This window comes from Heterodontus francisci, chromosome 10 (assembly GCF_036365525.1).
Source record: "Heterodontus francisci isolate sHetFra1 chromosome 10, sHetFra1.hap1, whole genome shotgun sequence".
Classification (NCBI taxonomy): domain Eukaryota; kingdom Metazoa; phylum Chordata; class Chondrichthyes; order Heterodontiformes; family Heterodontidae; genus Heterodontus; species Heterodontus francisci.
In genome coordinates, this window is record NC_090380.1 from 62,148,403 (window position 1) to 62,167,044 (window position 18,642).

The following is an 18,642-nucleotide window of genomic DNA, read 5'->3' on the forward strand; positions in this document are numbered from 1 at the left end:
AAGACATTGCTTGACTGCGAGCCAATGTAGGTCGGCGAGCACAGGGGTAATAGGTCGATGGGACTTGCTGCGAGTTAAGAAAAGGGTAGTAGAGTTTTGGATGACTTCAAGATTACAGAGGGTAGAATGTGCAATATCAGCCATGAGTGTGCTGAAATAGTCAAGTCTAGAGGTAGCAAAGGCATTATTGAGGGTTTCAGCAGCAGATGAGCTGAGGGGGGTGCAAAGTTGGGCAATGTTAGAAAGGTGGATATAAGTAGTCTTAGTGATGGGGTGAATTGTGGTCGGAAGTTCATTTGGGGTCAAATATGTTGCTAAAATGGTGTCATGTAGGCCCCTACCTGCCAAGAATGAGAGACATTATTTTGCTACATGAACATTAAAACTTAAAATTGTCGCTGGGAAGAAAAGAAGGCCTATTGCAAAGGGTTTCCAAGCCCCTGACTGGAAATACATTTGCATAGTAACAGACAGTACTTGGAAGGGACAAAGGGGCCACTCCCTGCTCCAATTTAATCCACAATAGACTTTTGATTACCCAACTTTGAAGGTGGAGAGGCTAACATTCCAGATTAACTGCTAAGATGGCCGAAAGCACAAACAGACGTGGTCAGACCAGTTTAGTCACATGACTAACTGGCTGTTGGAGGTTTTTGAATTTGAGCTTGCCACAGAGAGTTTGAACTCAGAAAGCTGTTTGCTCCTGGACAGAAAAGACCTCTCTCCTGTCTGCTCCCATATCTTTCTCACGGAACTGAAGACACATGAACCCCGAGAGAGAAAAGTCTCCTACAGTGAACAAGGTTTAAGAAGAATAATGGGCCCCAATGAAAAGCAAGAATTACCTGCAAAAGGACTACAGTGAGTTCGAAGCACAGTAAAAAGAAACTCTTCTGATATTGTCTCAAACCTCTCCACTGCATTTTCCTTCTCTTTTCTGTCTCTGTTTGCACGTGCATATTGCACGTGCATGCTAGCGTGGGGTGCGGCTTGTAACCGTAGGTGTTAACTTAATTAGAGTTTAAGTTTTTATAAATTTCACTTTTCTTCTTTAAACCTAAGAAAGCCTATCTATGTTCATTTCTTTGCCTTATAATTGGAAAGTGGTGAACAAGGATTCACCAAGGGGGAGCTCAAAACACAGTGCATTTAAAAGCATAAAACCCTATTACAATAAGACCAGGTGAAGGCTGAAAGAGACCCCTAGACACCTTTTCCACCTGGTCATAACAGAGGTGAACAAATTGGTTTAGTCTTAGACTAGGGAAAGGAATGGAGTTGGTGGCTAGAGAATGGAGTTTGGAGCGGGAACTTAAAACAGTGGCTACTGTCTTCCCAATATTTAATTGGAGCAAATTTCTGCTCATCCAGAAAATGGGTGTCAGATAAGCAGTCTGATAATTTAGCAACATTCAGGGAATCAAGAAAGGTGGTGGTGAGTTAGAGCTGGGTGTCATTAGTGTACATGTGAAATTTAATGCTGTGCTTTCAGATGATGTCACCGAGCGGCGGCATGTAGATGAGATATAGGAGGGTCGAAGGATAGATCCTTGGGGGACACCAGAGGTAACGGTGCAGGAAGAGAAGCCACTGCAAGTGATTGTTTGGCTGCAATTAGATAGATAAGAATGGAACCAGGTGAGAGTAGTCCCACCCAGCTGGGAGAGAATGGAGAGGTGTTGGAGGAGGAAGGTGTGGTCAACACTACTCACATAGTTTGGAAGAAGGCTGTAGAAGGATTTAAAAAATAGCATGAAGGCATTTTTCAATGAATTAGGTAGGGCACAAGGAGTCAGTAGAGCTTGTCAAGGATGAGGGATAATATTTGGACCACAGAGCTCTGGAGTAGGTGACGTTTGTGAAGAATGAAGACAGGGAAGCCAGCTAGAAAATAATCCTTGGCAATTTAAAAATGTATTTCAATGTTTTATTAACTGAGGAATGAAGTGTGAGGTTGAAGTCAAAGCTGAAGATGGATAAATGCAGCTGTGGTGACAAACTCGATGTTGGGTAAAAAGCTTATTAGGCTGCACACCACTGGATTCAGTTTGAATGCACAACTAGGGAGATTAATAGAATGAGAAATAGAGGTGACAGGTATTAAAATGGATAGTTGTGGCTTTGTTGAAATTCTTAAACTGGGATGTAAAATGTAAGATACTTATGCTTGTAATATATTTATTAATACAAACCTATGAATCATATAAAATTATATTCCCTTCTATTTTTATGAACAGCCTTAATGAGAAGTCTGACAGATTGCAAAGTTAAACTGAAGAAGAAAATACTCCTTACAGGACCATAATTCTTCTAATAGTAGGCAAGCTGAAACATCTGTAACATACGTGGCCCAATTTTAACTCAGCCGACACTCACTTGCTGCTCCAGAAAAGAGCCTCAGGATATGTTAAAGTCTGCAGCTCGTTTAAATCCTAATGATGGACTTCTGACCTGTTCCAGGCAGTAAGCACCAGAGATTTGTATACCAGAGTTTTCCCACCAAGACCAATTAAGTGGTGGTATCAGCCGCTGGGGCTGACCTGGGGTTGGGCGGAGAGGGAGAAATTTTGTGGGGGGAGTGGTCTGGGGCCTGTGGGGCCTAGAGATGTGTTCCTGATATTATTGATATCCAACATGCATTGACAAAAAAGGAAAAAGTTGGTTTTGACTAGGTGTCTTGATCAGTTGAGAAGGTTAAAATTGCATTCAGGTGGCTCTGGTGCATTTAAGTAAGCTCGTTATTTTTAACTGTTCAAGGTGGAGAGAGTTAAAAATTAGCTCTTAAATTATATTTCAAATACAAAGATGTAAAGTATTGCCAATAAATATATTCGTTCAGTGACGTAAATCCAACATTTTTCACAGAGTGAATAAATTTGAAATTGTGGTCCTGTTTGGGTACCTGAGGCTATTCCAGATTAGATTGTTCCAATGTACATAAGATTTAATTAGCAGAAGGGTACTTAATAGCATTGCTATGCAAGGACAGTTTGAAACCAGTATCTGTTTAGGAATATATTTAGGGGCCACGAGTTGCACTATTGGCTCTTTATCATTCCTTAGCTAAGGTTAACAGAATTCTGCCATATCTGAATGTAGGTTAAACCTAAATGTTGCCAGCAAGCTAATGTGCACTGTGGTAACACAAAAAAATTAATTTGAAATATTTGCATTGTCATCAAGTTGCACTGCACCATTTATGTCAATTTAAAGGCTGAAACTGAGTAATAGTACAAAATGTGCAGTAAAATTGTCCAGTGAATAAAATCCAGTATTACTAAATGTGTGTAACAAATAATCTTGCATCTACACAACTTGACTTCCAATTGTTTTTGTCAAACTTTTTGTGACCTTTTTCGCATAAATTCCTAAGTTGATCTTTATAATGAATTTTGCTACATCAACTCAATCATAGTTGTTTACGTAATTGGGTGGCTGTACTAGATGTCTTCATTTTTCAATATTTTAATTATATTAAATTTGAGCACCTTTTCTATTCTAGGGTTACAATATAAAATTTGCTCTTAGTTGCTTGATAGTGCAGAACTTGAGTATTGCTGAAAAAGAATCATGCTGTTGAAGCTTTTCATCTTGCACTCATCAGGACAGATGCAAGAATGCCAAATTTCAAAGGGAACAACAATTTATACTGCAGGGAAAAGGGTGCTGATTGGTTGACAAGTTGACTCTGGTCGAAGCATTTCATGGAGATTGCATCAGGAAACTATTGTCCCCCATGCTTTTGTTTAATTCAAAAAAAGGTGTAACACATGGATAAGTTCCTTTTGCCTGCAGAGGACAGGTCCCTGCTTACGAATATATGTAGCTTCTAGCAAACATAAATGAGCCAGATTGGAAGCCTGACTGATCATCTTAAATTGGTTATTAGCATGATTCTTAGCACACTCGGGATAGTTCAGTAAATGCTGTCCAATTGTGTAATCGCATCTAACATTAGGCATTGCGTTCTGAGTTTTACAAGCACAGGTTAAGTACGATCATTACTTTGCCTATTGTGAACAACTGAAGGGACATATTGTATAATCCGATCTACCAGTCGTTGGGATTGTTGCTCCCTTTGAAATTTAGCGTTCTTGCGTCTTTCCTGATGAGTGTATGACAAAAAGCTTCGACAGCATGCCCCTTTTTTTCAAAAATTGCTCGGTTTCAACACATGATCTCTTCTCAGCCTGCTCCATCTTTTTAAACAGCTTCTTCTCATCTCACGTGATATATTTGTCACCACTGATTATCTATTTGGGCCTCTTTCCCTGTCCACCCACCCCGCAATGGCCCATCCTCCATTTCCCTACTCTTCTCTCTGCTCCCCAGCTCCACTTTCAACAGACTTTACTGTTGGAGCAGCGCAGCTGCATTTTCTGTCTTAATCAAAGTGAACAGCAAGCATTCCTCTTTTAAAAGTACGTAACGATCTTCCCCTCCGTATTTAAGACTGTGTTTTATTGTCCGGTAGATTGAAGTCATTTTGTAAGCCAGTTACACCATTGAAAGTCACCCATGTTGGTTCAAAAACAAATTGCGTGAAGTAAAACATTATACAGCACTATTCTTATGACAATAAAGACAAATTCATTCCAAGACATGGACTTTGGTCTTACATTAGGATTCATTGATCACCCAATCTTAATTGGTTCCCACTCCATTTCCATTACAGTGAAATTAAGAGACCTCGTTCAAGAATATAATAGTTTTATGGAAGTAATATTAAATATTTAATATCTGGTTATGAAATTAGTACATGTTCTTGTCTGTTTTCTGAATTATTTCTTTCCTTTAGATTATGATCACAGACCACAATTCAACTGAATCCAGAGTTGCTCAGTTTCTTCATTTGATTTTCCTCTTTGTTTTGCAGTGGGATGCTATCCCAGAAATGGACGAACGCAACAGACCCATCCACACCTACCAGATCTGTAATGTGATGGAACCCAATCAAAACAACTGGCTGCGGACTAACTGGATTTCCCGTGAGGCAGCTCAGAAAGTATATGTTGAATTAAAATTCACTCTGAGGGACTGTAACAGCATTCCTTGGGTTCTGGGAACATGCAAAGAAACATTCAATCTATTTTACATGGAATCAAATGAGTCTCATGGTGTTAAATTCAAACAAAATCAATATACTAAAATTGATACCATTGCAGCTGATGAGAGTTTTACTCAAATGGATCTAGGAGATCGTATACTCAAACTGAATACTGAGATCCGTGAGGTGGGGCCGATAACCAAAAAGGGATTTTATCTTGCCTTTCAGGATATTGGAGCTTGCATTGCTCTTGTCTCTGTACGTGTGTACTATAAAAAATGCCCATTTACTTTCCGCAACTTGGCCATGTTTCCTGATACAATTCCTAGAGTTGACTCTTCGTCCCTTGTGGAAGTTCGCGGTTCCTGTGTAAAGAATGCAGAGGAGAAAGATACACCAAAACTTTACTGTGGTGCAGATGGAGACTGGTTGGTTCCTTTGGGAAGATGTGTCTGCAGCATTGGTTATGAGGAAGTTAATGGAGCCTGCCATGGTAAGTGAATGAAACATGCACTAAGAATGTTTGAGACCATGCAAGTGAATCTTTCTTTAGAAAACCTCTGGTAATAGCAGTGGGGGAGAGCACAAGGAATAGACAGTGCATCACATAGTTGCACAAAAGCACAGCATTAAATCCAGGCTTATAGTCTGACATAAGTTTGCTAGAAAAGAAAACATATAGCTAACCTGTTTCTCTACTTTTGTGAAATCCAAAAATAAACTTCTGTGAGACAATCCGAAGGGGAATTACAGCACTGCTGCAAAACAGAAAATGTGCATGGATCACAGCTCCCAATGTAACACAGCTCCCGAAGCTTTTAACATAGGCCATTTGAAAAGCAGTAGTCATTTTTTTCCCAGTCTAAACCATTAGTAAATGGGATCATTCTATTTTATATGAAATCAATGACCTATCTAATGTTTGTAGGCACTGAATGTCAACATGTCGTACTAGCTGCTGTTTATTCATTAGTTTTATTCTTATTTCATTTAGGAACATAGTAAACAGATTTGTACATCATAGGAACAATAAATATTTTGGCAAGTTTACTTATGTAGCATGCAGTATCCTATGTCTGGTTCTAGATTCTTGATTTGTTAAGTAAGGTCAGTCGGATACAAATTTTTAACTTGAATGCCTGGCACAATGAGTTCAACAGTGTTCAAGGTTGGAGTGCATATTCCCACAAGACTTTTGTGGTTCAGAGGGAGCTGATGGGCAGGGATGTTAACTTGCTGTATTTATCATCTATGCCTATTTTCAAAGGGGCACTGGCAGATACCTGGAAACAGCATGACGGTCTGCTGCCATGGTTACAGATCTTACATAGCATGTTGACAATCATTAGAAGTGTGAAGGAAAAATTCTAACAGTCAAATAAAAAAACCTCATCACACAGCTAATTGGAGATAGAAAACAAAGCAACTTGCTACCTAATAAGATTTGTATATGATGCGACACCATGGTGCATTTATGAGTTTGCCTTTCACTATGTTCATTGGTTGGGTCACAAATATAAAGGCCAACCGCACACACTCTGTTTATCTGTATAAGGAAGTTAATACACCAGGTTCTTAACAACTGCTGCTTAAAATCATGATTAAATGGCTACTTTTACGCAGCAATATATTATAGTGGCCATGTGTTGGACTCCTGACATTTGGATTTTTGTAGCTCCTGTATCTTGAACTTTTTTTAAAAATATGATATCAGCTTTGCATGCCAACATTCTATAATGAACTTGATTCCTTGTATAATATCCCTCTTTGTTCCTGATTTATGAGGATAAACAATAAAGTACACTTCCTATAATTGTGCTTTCCGTATTTTATGTGCGACTTTCACAAAGGTTTCTGCAGCCATAAGTATACGGCATGATCACAATAAAATTGGCAGCATTATCTGGTCACAGGCAGTAAGGCAATAATAATGGTCATTATAGTTATTTAGCAGACTTCATTTCTTTATATACGCATTTGTAAAATCCAATTGTCTAGTATTTATGTTTGTTTTGTTCAATTATGAATATAGGAAAAGTGCAAGCTCAGGACACACAATCCATAATTGATGAGGAGATTGATCAGCCTCATTGTATGAGTCAATGGATTTTCACCCTTGTCCAGTTATATACTTAGCTGATCTTTAAGATGAATTAAATCTCTCTCTCAAAAGAAAATTATACCACTAACAATATATTCTGTTATTAAGATGCAATTTGACATTCAATCATGGTAAGTCACTGGCTGTCAGAATGTATTCTATGTTGCATACACTAAGGGTGTTTATGCAATTTATGATTATCGAAGCATTCATGTGTCTAATTACTCTTCTAGAAACAAGACTTCCCAGTTGCTCTTTTCACTATCCCTTTGGAATATTACTTTTGTTTCTATTTTCCCAATGCACAGCCCTTCAGTTTAAAAGTCTGGGGCCCACACCCCCATAGTCAGCACGGATTATTTAAGGAAAGGTCATGTCTGACTAACATGATTGAATGTTTTGAAGAGGTAACGAGGAGGGTGAATGAGGGTAGTACATTTTGGATCTAACTTTCCATTTTGCCTTGGATCCCATGGGCTTTTACTATTGTGACCAGTTGGCCATGTGGGAGCTTATCAAAAGCCTTGCTAAAATCCATATAGTCTGTATGGATTTTAGCAAGGCTTTTGATAAGCTCCCACATGGCCAACTGGTCACGATAGTAAATGCCCATGGGATCCAAGGCAAAATGGAAAGTTAGATCCAAAATTGGCTCAAAGGCAGGAAGCAAAGGGTAATGGTTGATGGGCGTGTTTGTGACTGGAAGGCAGTTTACAGTGGGGTTCCACAGGGCTCAGTACTAGGTACCTTGCTTTTTGTGGTATAGATCAATGATTTGGACTTGAATTTAGGGGGTATGATAAAGAAATTTGCAGACCGTACAAAAATTGGCCATGTGGTTGATAATAAAGATATCTGTAGACTGCAGGAAGATATCAATGGACTAGTCAAGTGAGCAGAACAGTGGCAAATGGTGTTCAATCTGGAGAAGTTGGAGGAATTACATCTGGGGGAGACTAGCAAGGCAAGGGAATACACAATAAATGGTAGACCATTGAGAAGTGTAGAGAAACAGAGGGACCGTGGATTGCCTGTCCATACATCCCTGAAGGTGGCTGGACAGGTAGATAAGGAGGTAAAGAAGGGATATGGAATCCTTGCCTTTATTAACCAAGGCATAGAATATAAGAGCTCTAAGGTTATGCTGGAACTGTATACAACATTAGTTAGGAGTACTGCTTGCAGTTTTGGTCACTGCTCTATCGGAAAGATGTGATTGCACTAGAGAAGGTACAGAGGAGATTTACCAGGATATTGTCTGGACTGGAGAATTTTAGTTATGAAGAAAGATTGGACAGGCTAGGGTTGCTTGCTTTGGAACAGAGGAGGCTGAGGGGAGACCTAGTTGAAGTGTATCAAATTATGAGGAGTCCAGTTAGAGTGGAAAGGAAGGCCCAATTCCCCTTGGTTGAGGGGTCCATAACGAGGGGGCATAGATTTAGGGTAGGTTTAGAGGGGATTTGGGGGAAATTTTTGCACCCAGAGGTTGATGGGAATCTGGAACTCACTGCCTGAAAGCATAGTAGAGGCAGAAACCCTCATAACACTCATAGCATTTAACAATACTTGGATATGCACTTGAAGTGCCAGAAAGCAGGATTAGGCTGGATGGCGATTTGTTTGCGTATGGACACGCTGAGCCTACTGGCCTCCTTCCGTGATGTGGATTTCCAAGATTCAGCCCAATATTCTTTTTAATGTTGAATCACAAATTAATTAGTTTGCCACTTGGAAAAAAGATTATGAAGCCTCACAGTTTTGCTGCAACTAAAGGAAATAATAACATGCGGGGAACAACATTGGCAGGAACAATTCATTCCTGTGGGTTTGAGCTGCATCGGATATAACTTTGGTCACAGCAGGCTGGGACCCTCCCACAGAGTGCTTTTTGATATACCTGCATAATTGCTCTCCCAGCTAGAGTAAATCCTGGCCTAGCCTGTTTACTTGCTGCCCTGAATGCTTCTGGTTCAGTTACCCACTTTGCTTCCTAGCTCACCTACCCACCTGCCCTGCATGATTTTTGATTGACGAAGAATTTCCAGCTGATGTTTCTTTACCAACTCCATGCCGCACACTAAACCCACTGGACATTCTGAGACTCCTGTGTTCCCATAACCCGTTCACTGCAGCTACTCCCAGGTGAAACACTCTCCCATTTCCTTCCAGGGCATGGCCCAACCTTCCAGTTGTAAGACTGCTCTGTCAAAGAGTTCCCAGACCCTATTCTACTCATGAGTACTGATGGAAAATTATGGAGGACAGGGTTCATTGGAGAAACCACTTTAAGCAGCAGTGGAAGTAACTGGATTTTTATTTTTATAAAGCAAATCCAGATAAAGCATGAAGCAGGTTATTTTGGTGAAAGGGTGAAAACAGGTGCTAAATGGGTGCCCTATTAACAATATATGCTTATTTGAAAGTTTGGTTTGAGCATGCGATTTTGATTCTAACATTATTACCATAATTTGAACTTGCCTAGACGTGCTAAAACAGCCACCTGCAGGTTCAGCACTCGAGCGCTGATTAGATGCAATTTTCATGGAGTGGCAGATGTGGGCTCATGCGTGGACCCTCCAGGATGACCTCACCCTCACGCTCAGACCTGGACTGTTGGCCAGCTCTGCACAGGGAATTGTCAATTTGCCACCATGCGCAACCAGTGAGCTATGTTTTGGTGCATGCAGTTTGCCGGATCCATGCAAGTGAGGGCCCATCACCAAATGACTCTTTCCACCAACAGCCCATTTTGTGTCAAAATTTAGAACTGACCCAAGATTTCAGGGGCCCGGATTTTGCAGTCCCAGTCGCGGCAAGCGCTGAGGCGTTTGCAACTATTGAGAATTGGAATGGCACTGCAACTTCCAGCAATCGCACTTGCACCAAAAATTGGACGTTGTGGTATGTCTCAATGGCCGATGGTCCTGCCAGGCTTCTTTGTAAAGTGGCAGGGACCCATATTTCATCAGTTTGAGCTGATTGCCCACTACTAGTTCTAGATTTAACATTGAATTATTTAGAGCTGGTATCCGGCGCAGAGGGAGTACATCCACCATTAAATTATATGGAAGGACTATACCGCTTCATAGCTATGGGGACTAATCATCGATTCACAAACTTGGATTAATATCTGATCGAGAACAGAATGAAGTTTGTGGATAAATGAAAACATCGATGCTCCAATATTTAACAAAAAATTATAGCTCCTCTACTGTTGGGGCATGCACATGGATCTATGCAATATTATGTTCAGGGTTGACAATGTCGATTGTGATGTTAGTTTGATATCGCAGAGCTTTACTAGATTATTTAGGAGCCTAGGAAGAAATGCAACAATGACTTGTTTGTAGATAATTTTAGTTAGACACAAGTGCCAGGCAATGATCATCTCAAACAAGAGAGAATCTGACCATCTCTCCTTAATGTTCATTGGCATTACCATCGCTGAATCCTCCACTATCAACATCCTGGAGGTTTCCATTGACCAGAAACTGAACTGGACCAGCCACATAAATACTGTGGCTACAAGAGCAGGTCAGAGGCTGGGAATTCTGCAGCGAGTGACTCACCTCCTGATTCCCCAAAGCCTGTCTGCCATCTACAAGGCACAAGTCAGGAGTGTGATGGAATACTCTCCACTTGCCTGGATGGGTGCAGCTCCAACAACACTCAAGAAGCTCAACACAATCCAGGACAAAGCAGCCTGTTTGGCACCCCATCCACCACCTTCACCATTCACTCCCTTCACCACTGACACACATTAGCAGCAGTATGTACCATATACAATATGCACTGCAGCAATTTACCAAGGCTTCTTCGACAGCACCCGCAATCTCTACCATCTAGAAGGATTCGGGCAGCAGATGCATGGGAACACCACCACCTGGAAGTTCCCCTCCAAGCCACACACCATCCTGGCTTGGAACTATATCGCCATTCCTTCACTGTTGCTGGGTCAAAATCCTGGAACTCCCTAACAGCACTGTGGGTGTACCTAAGCTCCAAGGACTGCAGCAGTTCAAGAAAGCAGCCCACCTCCACCTTCTCGAGGGAAATTAGGGATGTGCAATAAATGCTGGCCTAGCCAGCGACACCCGCATCCCATGAATGAATTAAAAAAAACTATTTCAAATTATGTAATTGTAAATGGTAATGAAAATGATTCTATGGAAGAAATGGGCTTGATAAGTCAAATAGTCCTTGTTCATGATCTAGATTTTCTTATTTTGTTACAAAATATGCTTAAGTTGCAGTGTATTTGCTAATAGAGAAAAGAGACAAAGGTGTAAAATTTCCAAGGGGGCTCTACTGGCCTCGTGCAATAACCTTGGCGAATTATCAGCAGGATCTTTGGAAACAAGGTATGAATGTTTATGTCATTTCTCTGGGTTTTCTTCCAATTTTCTGCCCAAGTTGTGGGGCAGATTGGGAGAAACCCCACAAATTCTACCCCACATCTTTCTCCTGTTCTGACCAGTTCAGTAAGTTTAAGTTCTGCTAACCAAAGCACTTAACTTCAGATGTGGAATCCCATTTGTTTTCTACATCATTAGTGTTTATCAAGTTCCCCAAATGTTCTTCCTTTTTGACCGTATCTGGTCAAACATTCTTCCTCTTGAGTATTGATCTAAAGATCAAGGGAGATCCTGTTTGACTAATTTTTGAGGATGTAACTAGTAGGGTAGAAAGAGGGGAACCAGTAGATGTAGTATACCTGGTTTTCCAAAAGACCTTCAATAAAGTGCCACATAAAAGATTATCTTTGGCCTCCTTATCTCCAGAGACAATGGGTAAGCGCCTGGAGGTGGTCAGTGATGTGTGGAGCAGCGCCTGGAGTGGCTATAAAGGCCACTTCTAGAGTGACAGGCTCTTCCACAGGTGCTGCAGAAAAATTTGTTTGTCGGGGCTGTTACACAGTTGGCTCTCCCCTTGCGCCTCTGTCTTTTTTCCTGCCAACTACTAAGTCTCTTCGACTCGCCACACTTTAGCCCCGCCTTTATGGCTGCCCGCCAGCTCTGGCGAACGCTGGCAACTGACTCCCACGACTTGTGATCAATGTCACAGGATTTCATGTCGCGTTTGCAGACGTCTTTAAAGCGGAGACATGGACGGCCGGTGGGTCTGATACCAGTGGCGAGCTCGCTGTACAATGTATCTTTGGGGATCCTGCCATCTTCCATGCGGCTCACATGGCCAAGCCATCTCGAGCGCCGCTGACTCAGTGTGTATAAGCTGGGGATGTTGGCCGTCTCGAGGACTTCTGTGTTGGAGATACGGTCCTGCCACCTGATGCCAAGTATTCTCCGGAGGCAGCGAAGATGGAATGAATTGAGACGCCGCTCTTGGCTGACATACGTTGTCCAGGCCTCGCTGCCATAGAGCAAGGTACTGAGGACACAGGCTTGATACACTCGGACTTTTGTGTTCTGTGTCAGTGCGCCATTTTCCCACACTCTCTTGGCCAGTCTGGACATAGCAGTGGAAGCCTTTCCCATGCGCTTGTTGATTTCTGCATCTAGAGACAGGTTACTGGTGATAGTTGAGCCTAGGTAGGTGAACTCTTGAACCACTTCCAGAGCGTGGTTGCCAATATTGATGGATGGAGCATTTCTGACGTCCTGCCCCATGATGTTCATTTTCTTGAGGCTGATGGTTAGGCCAAATTCATTGCAGGCAGCCGCAAACCTGTCGATGAGACTCTGCAGGCACTCTTCAGTGTGAGATGTTAAAGCAGCATCGTCAGCAAAGAGGAGTTCCCTGATGAGGACTTTCCGTACTTTGGACTTCGCTCTTAGACGGGCAAGGTTGAACAACCTGCCCCCTGATCTTGTGTGGAGGAAAAGATTAATAGTCAAGGTAAGGGCTCATGGTGTTGGGGGGTAATATATTAATGTGGATAGAAGATTTAGAAGATAACAGACAGCAGCAGAGAGTGGGCATAAATGGGGCATTTTCAAGTTGGCAGGCAGGGTGCTGCAAGGATCAGTGATGGGGCCTCAGCTATTTACACCCTGTATTAATGACTTGGATGAAGAGACAGAGAGTAATGTATGTAAATTTGCTTATGATACAAAGCTCGGTGGAAAGGTAACCTGCGGGGAGGACGTAGAGAGGCTGCAAAGAGATATCGAAGGGCTAAGTGAGTGGGCAACAAGATGGTAAATGGGGTATAATGTAGGGAAGTGTGAAGCTGTTCACTTTGGTCGTAAAAATAGAAAAGCAGAATATTTTCAAAAAGATGCGAAACTGGCAAGTGTTGATGTTCAAAGAGACTTGGGGTACTCGTACAAGGAACGCACAAAGTTAACATGTAGGCGCAGCAGGCTATTAGGAAGGCAATTGGCATGTTGGCTTTTATTGCAAGGGGATTGGAGTACAGAAATAAAGAAGTCTTACTAAAATTGTACAGGGTTTTGGTGAGACTGCACCTGGAATACTGTGTGCAGTTTTGGTCTCCGCATTTTAAAAAGGATATACTTTCACTGGAGGCAGTGCAGTGAAGATTTATTAAATTGGTCCCTGGGATGAGGGGTCGTCCTATGATAGGCTGAGTAAATTGGGCCTATATTCTCCAGAGTTTAGAAGAATGAGAGCCGATCTACTTGAGACATACAAGATTCTGAAAGGGCTTGATGGGGTAGAAGCTGAGAGATTGTTTCCATTGGTTGGGGAATCTAGAACGTGGGGGCACAGTCTCAGAATAAGGGGCCAATCACTCAGGACTGAGATGAGGATAAATTACTGCACTCAAAGAAAGGGCTGTGAATCTTTGGAATTCTGTACCCCACAGGGTTGTGGATGCTCCATCATTGAATACATTTAAGGCTGGGCTAGATAGACTTTTGGCCTCACAGGGAATCAAGGGATATGGGGAGCGGTCAGGAAAGTGGAATTGAGGTCCAAGATCAGCCATGATTGTATTGAATGGTGGAGCAGGCTCAATGGGCCATATGGTCTACTTCTGCTCCTATTTCTTGTGTTGTTGTATTTATATTATATAACAAAAGATCACTGAGATGTAGAACATGTGGAATAAAGAAATTAATTTCTCATGGAAAAATACTTTTAAAACCTACTTTTCCACGCTTGTCCTTATGGAATGATTGCTACACAAATGTGGACAATAAATAGCAAAGTCTTCAACGAGCATTAAAACAACACTAAGAAAACCAGAAAACTGTTGGATCAATTTAAACGGGCTGTTCGGACTCCAAAGAGATGTTATCTCGATCACAAAGTAGATTGGAATGTTTACCGATCACTAGCTCTGGTAAACTAAACCCTACTTTCCCTTTGGCAGAATGATAATTGAGATTTTCTTAAGGTCATTGACATATTTATGACAATCTTGACCATTTTGTTGAATTAATGAAACTGTTGAAGTTAAGTTCTGTCACGTTCCAAACTTCCTTGTGCCTTTTACGATGGATAAGTTAGATTTTGTGCCATATGGAGCATAGAAACATTAGAAAGTTTATGGCACAGAAGTAGGCCATTCAGCCCTTTGTCTCTACCAGCTATCCTGTCTAATCCCACTTTCTAGCTTTTGGTCTATAGGCCTGTAGGTTACATCATTTCAAGTGCATATCCATGGGACTTTAATGTGATGAGGTTTCTGCCTCAACCACCCTTTCAGACTGAGTTACAGGTCCCCACCACCCACTGGGTGGAAAGATTTCTCAACTCCCCTCTCACCCTTCTACCAATTACTTTATAGCTATGCCAGTGGTTATTGACCTCTTTGCTTAGAGAAACAGGTCCTTCCTATCTACTCTGTCTAGGCCCTTCATAATTTTATATACTTCAATTAAATGTCCCCTCAGCCTCCTGCATTCCAAAGAAAACAGCCCCAGCCTATTAAATCATTCCTCAGAGCTAAAATTCTCCATTCCTGGCCACATGCTCCTAAATTTCCTCAGTATCTTAATACTTGATTACTGATTGACAAGTGTACATATAGTTGAGTTTCAGACATTTACTTCAGTCTTTCTTTTCTATCTTTTACATTCCTGTTCATTGATGTGATAGATCTGAATAGTTTAAAGTAACATATGATTGACTGTCCTAATTTCTCACTGTCAGTGAAATGCTGTGTATCAGAATATGCAGTGCTGATCGTTGGGCATAAATCTATCAATTTATGTGCCACCTAACTATCTAAAGTGCTAAAATGTCCAATAGTCCAAAAGATAGTCTCTCAGTAATCTGACAGAGTAATGGCCTGTATTTTGCTGTCCCAAAAGTGGCAAACGCTGAGACGTTCATCGCTGTTGAGGGTTGGAAGGAAGCTGCAACTGCCTGTCGGGCTGAAGCCATGTCCTTCCCCCAATCTCTCAGTCAGTCTCGGCTCCCAGTCTAATAGCAGCAACAGCTGGTTCTTCCGCTCGTGTCTGGCATCCTTGCCCCGGCTCTGGATGTTTGATGCCCATGTTCTGGGGCTTATCCTTATGGTGTTGGTCCTCTCCTAGCCCAAGAAGCAGTAGACCAACCTGCTGCTTCCAGGGCTCAGAGCCCCATCTGGTCACTTGTCATATCACCGATCCCACAGCTCAATCAGCTCCACCATGGGAAAAAGGGTGAGCGGTCGGGAGAAGGAGGGAGGAAGTTTAAACTCCCTGGGAAAACTTCAGCCTGAGTAGCCCTTGCAGTTTTCCCAGGGAGTTTAAACTTTCTCCCTCCCTCCTCCTCCTGACCTCAAGCCAAGTCCAAGAGACCTTCTGATGATCTCTTTTATTAAAAAAAAACACAAAGTTCCAGAATCTATAAAATCAATTTTTCAATTTTAAAATACAAATCCTCATAATTTAACAAAAAAAATGGAAGCACTTATAACGGGGTCTATTGCAAAGTTGGGCTCCGTGGTGTCAGCAGGTGCTGAAAATGGTAGCCAATCTGCTTCCGGACACATCCCACATGGATTGCCGTGCTTGGAAGGGCAATAGCGTGGGTTCGCCAAGCAGGCGCCGGACACTTGCAGAGTGGGCAGATTGTGATGTCACTGAGCGACTAATGCCAATTTGGTGCCTGACCTGCCATTTTGGATCTTGCAGATCCTGATAACACCCTCTCTTAAACACTCATAGCTCATTATGCATTCAGCTACACAAAGGACCTCACACTAATGCTATTTAAAGGCATTAGCATGGGACTTTGATATGAGGTGCTTTTGACTTTTTTGCTGCTGCAAGAGTTAGTGGAAGTACTGTATACTGTGTCATTGGAGAATCCCTCAGATGTTATTGGACTCGGGAGCGAGTGGTGCTGGACTTTTCAAGGAGTTCAGTGCAGTTTAAAATCCTCTGAGCACAAAGCCTGCTACCACTTATGGGGGCTATAGATGTAGTCCCTCTTGGGCTGCAGCGTGACAGGGAGATGGAGAATAGGCAGCAGAGAGGCGAAGCAGCGCACAGAGAGGAGGAGAGATCGCAATAGAAGGCCATTCCAGCTATGGTCTTCAGAGAACACCTCCTACCCCAACCTCAGCAAGGAGCAGTGTCCGAGATGGCTAGGATTCAACAAGGAGATGGTCACTTAAATGTGCCACCTCTTCTAAACAGACCTGCAGCCACAGAGCAGGGCAAGGATGTTGCTGCCAGTGGCTGTCAAGAGCACTAGGGCCCTCAATTTTTACACCTCGGGATCCTTCCAGGTTGGAGCCAGTAACATAGCTAACATCACACAGTTCGCCAGGCATCACTGGATCAGGAAGATCACCTGAGACCCTGTGTGCAAGGAGAGGATACTTCATAATCTTCTGTCTAACCAGAGAAGCAGAGGAGCAGGCACGTGGCTTTGCCAGGGTTGAGGGATTCACAGTGGGGCAGGGAGCCATCAACAACACACACGTGGCTTTGTGGGTGCCGCATCTCATTGGGGAGATGTGGCGGAACCGCAAAGGGTTCCGCTGCCTTTACATGCTGTTGGCATATGACCATGCTCAGAGCATCATGTTAGTTGATGTCTGTTATCCTGGCAGCAGCCACGATGCTTTTATCCTGCAGCAGTCAGCAATTCCTGCTCTTCTTGAGCCACCACAACAGACCAGAGGGTGGCTGTTTGGTGGTTGGGGCTGCCCTCTCTCCACATGGCTCATGACTTCCCTTCGCAACTGTCCTCTCATGGACAGCATGCATACATCAGGAGCAGTTCTGTGACCAGGAACATCATGAAGGAAACCATTGGCATTCTATCGCAATGGTTTCGCTACCTGGACTGCTCAAAGGGAGCGCTGTCTCCAAATTTGTGGTGGCCTTTTGTGTATGACACAACTTGACTCTTGGGAGGATGCAGTCCTTGTCACCAGACATTCAGCAAGCTCCTCCAGAGGAAGGGAGGAGGTTTCCGGAACACCACCACTCCAGACAGGCTGTCCGTGAGGGCTCATCTGACTCTGGTTCCCTGGAAACATCCCACAACACTGTTGCCTCTCAATTCTCCACTTTTCAACCCCCCGTTGCAGACCATCACAGCGTCCTCTTAGCCAAAATCCGGAAGTAAAAGACACCATAAGAAAACCATTCCATAACAACTTTATCCAACAACACTTCCAATAATGTATACAGAACTATTCACCCTTGTACTTTCCTTCAGTGTCTGTCTTGTGGGTGCCGTTGCCTGGCCTAGTGCTCCTACGCAGCGTTATGCCAATGGTTGCACCATGGCTGATGAATGGCTGCTGACTTTCCATGAGGGAGACTACAGATGGCCTTGCAGGACATCCTCGAGCACCTCTGTGCCTTGAGGGCCTGGCTTCTGACTGCACCACCTCAGGGTGGGTGGCAGCAGTCTGGCTGGCTGGCTGAGAGGCATCAGCAGGGGCACTGGAAGAGTGGCAGTGGTGGGGGCATGAATGCTGTCATCCTGAGTGCTTGCGTGGCAGCAAGTATAGTTCTCATGAGCTCAGTCTGAGCTTCCACCACTTTTTTTTTTGTCAGTTCCGAAGAAGGGTCACTGACCCGAAACGTTAACTCTGCTTCTCTTTCCACAGATGCTGCCAGACCTGCTGAGTGAATCCAGCATTTCTTGTTTTGGTTCAGGTGTTACGTGGCTTCTGCCTGTGATGCAGTGGAAGCTGAGATATCAGCCATCAGACACTGCATCACATCTGGATCCGCAAGTGTTCTCAGAGTTGGCTACCATTTCCACACTGGAAAGGATTGTGCTCGAAGTTCTGCATCATGCCCTGTGCCAAATTGGAGCTGGACTCCTCCATGCTACTTGATGGTGATGAGAGGATGTCTTGCAGGCCCGACACTGCACCAAGCAACTTTATGTGCACGTCCATCAGCATTCTGCTGTATGCCACCCCACCGATGTCCTCTACAGCAGAACCTCACCCTCCGAGGGGCTGACGCACGTGCCATCCTTTACCCTCTGGCATAGTTGCAACCTATTCATGCCCAGTGACTCTTCACATAACTGATCCTGTCTCTGTACTATTCTTTAAATTACATGCAGTGCCAGTATCTTAGCTGGTGGCTGTGAATGTCAGATC

At 43.0% G+C, this 18,642-nt stretch overlaps 1 protein-coding gene across 1 annotated transcript in view; it reads left to right on the forward strand.

Annotated features, from left to right (window-relative positions):
- epha6 (eph receptor A6) overlaps nucleotides 1-18,642 on the forward strand; it is an 888,039-nt gene that overhangs the window by 164,514 nt on the left and 704,883 nt on the right. Inside the window, exon 3 of the mRNA XM_068040607.1 lies at nucleotides 4,877-5,540. Coding sequence (XP_067896708.1) covers nucleotides 4,877-5,540 — 664 coding nt within the window. The remainder of the gene's footprint in view (nucleotides 1-4,876; nucleotides 5,541-18,642) is intronic.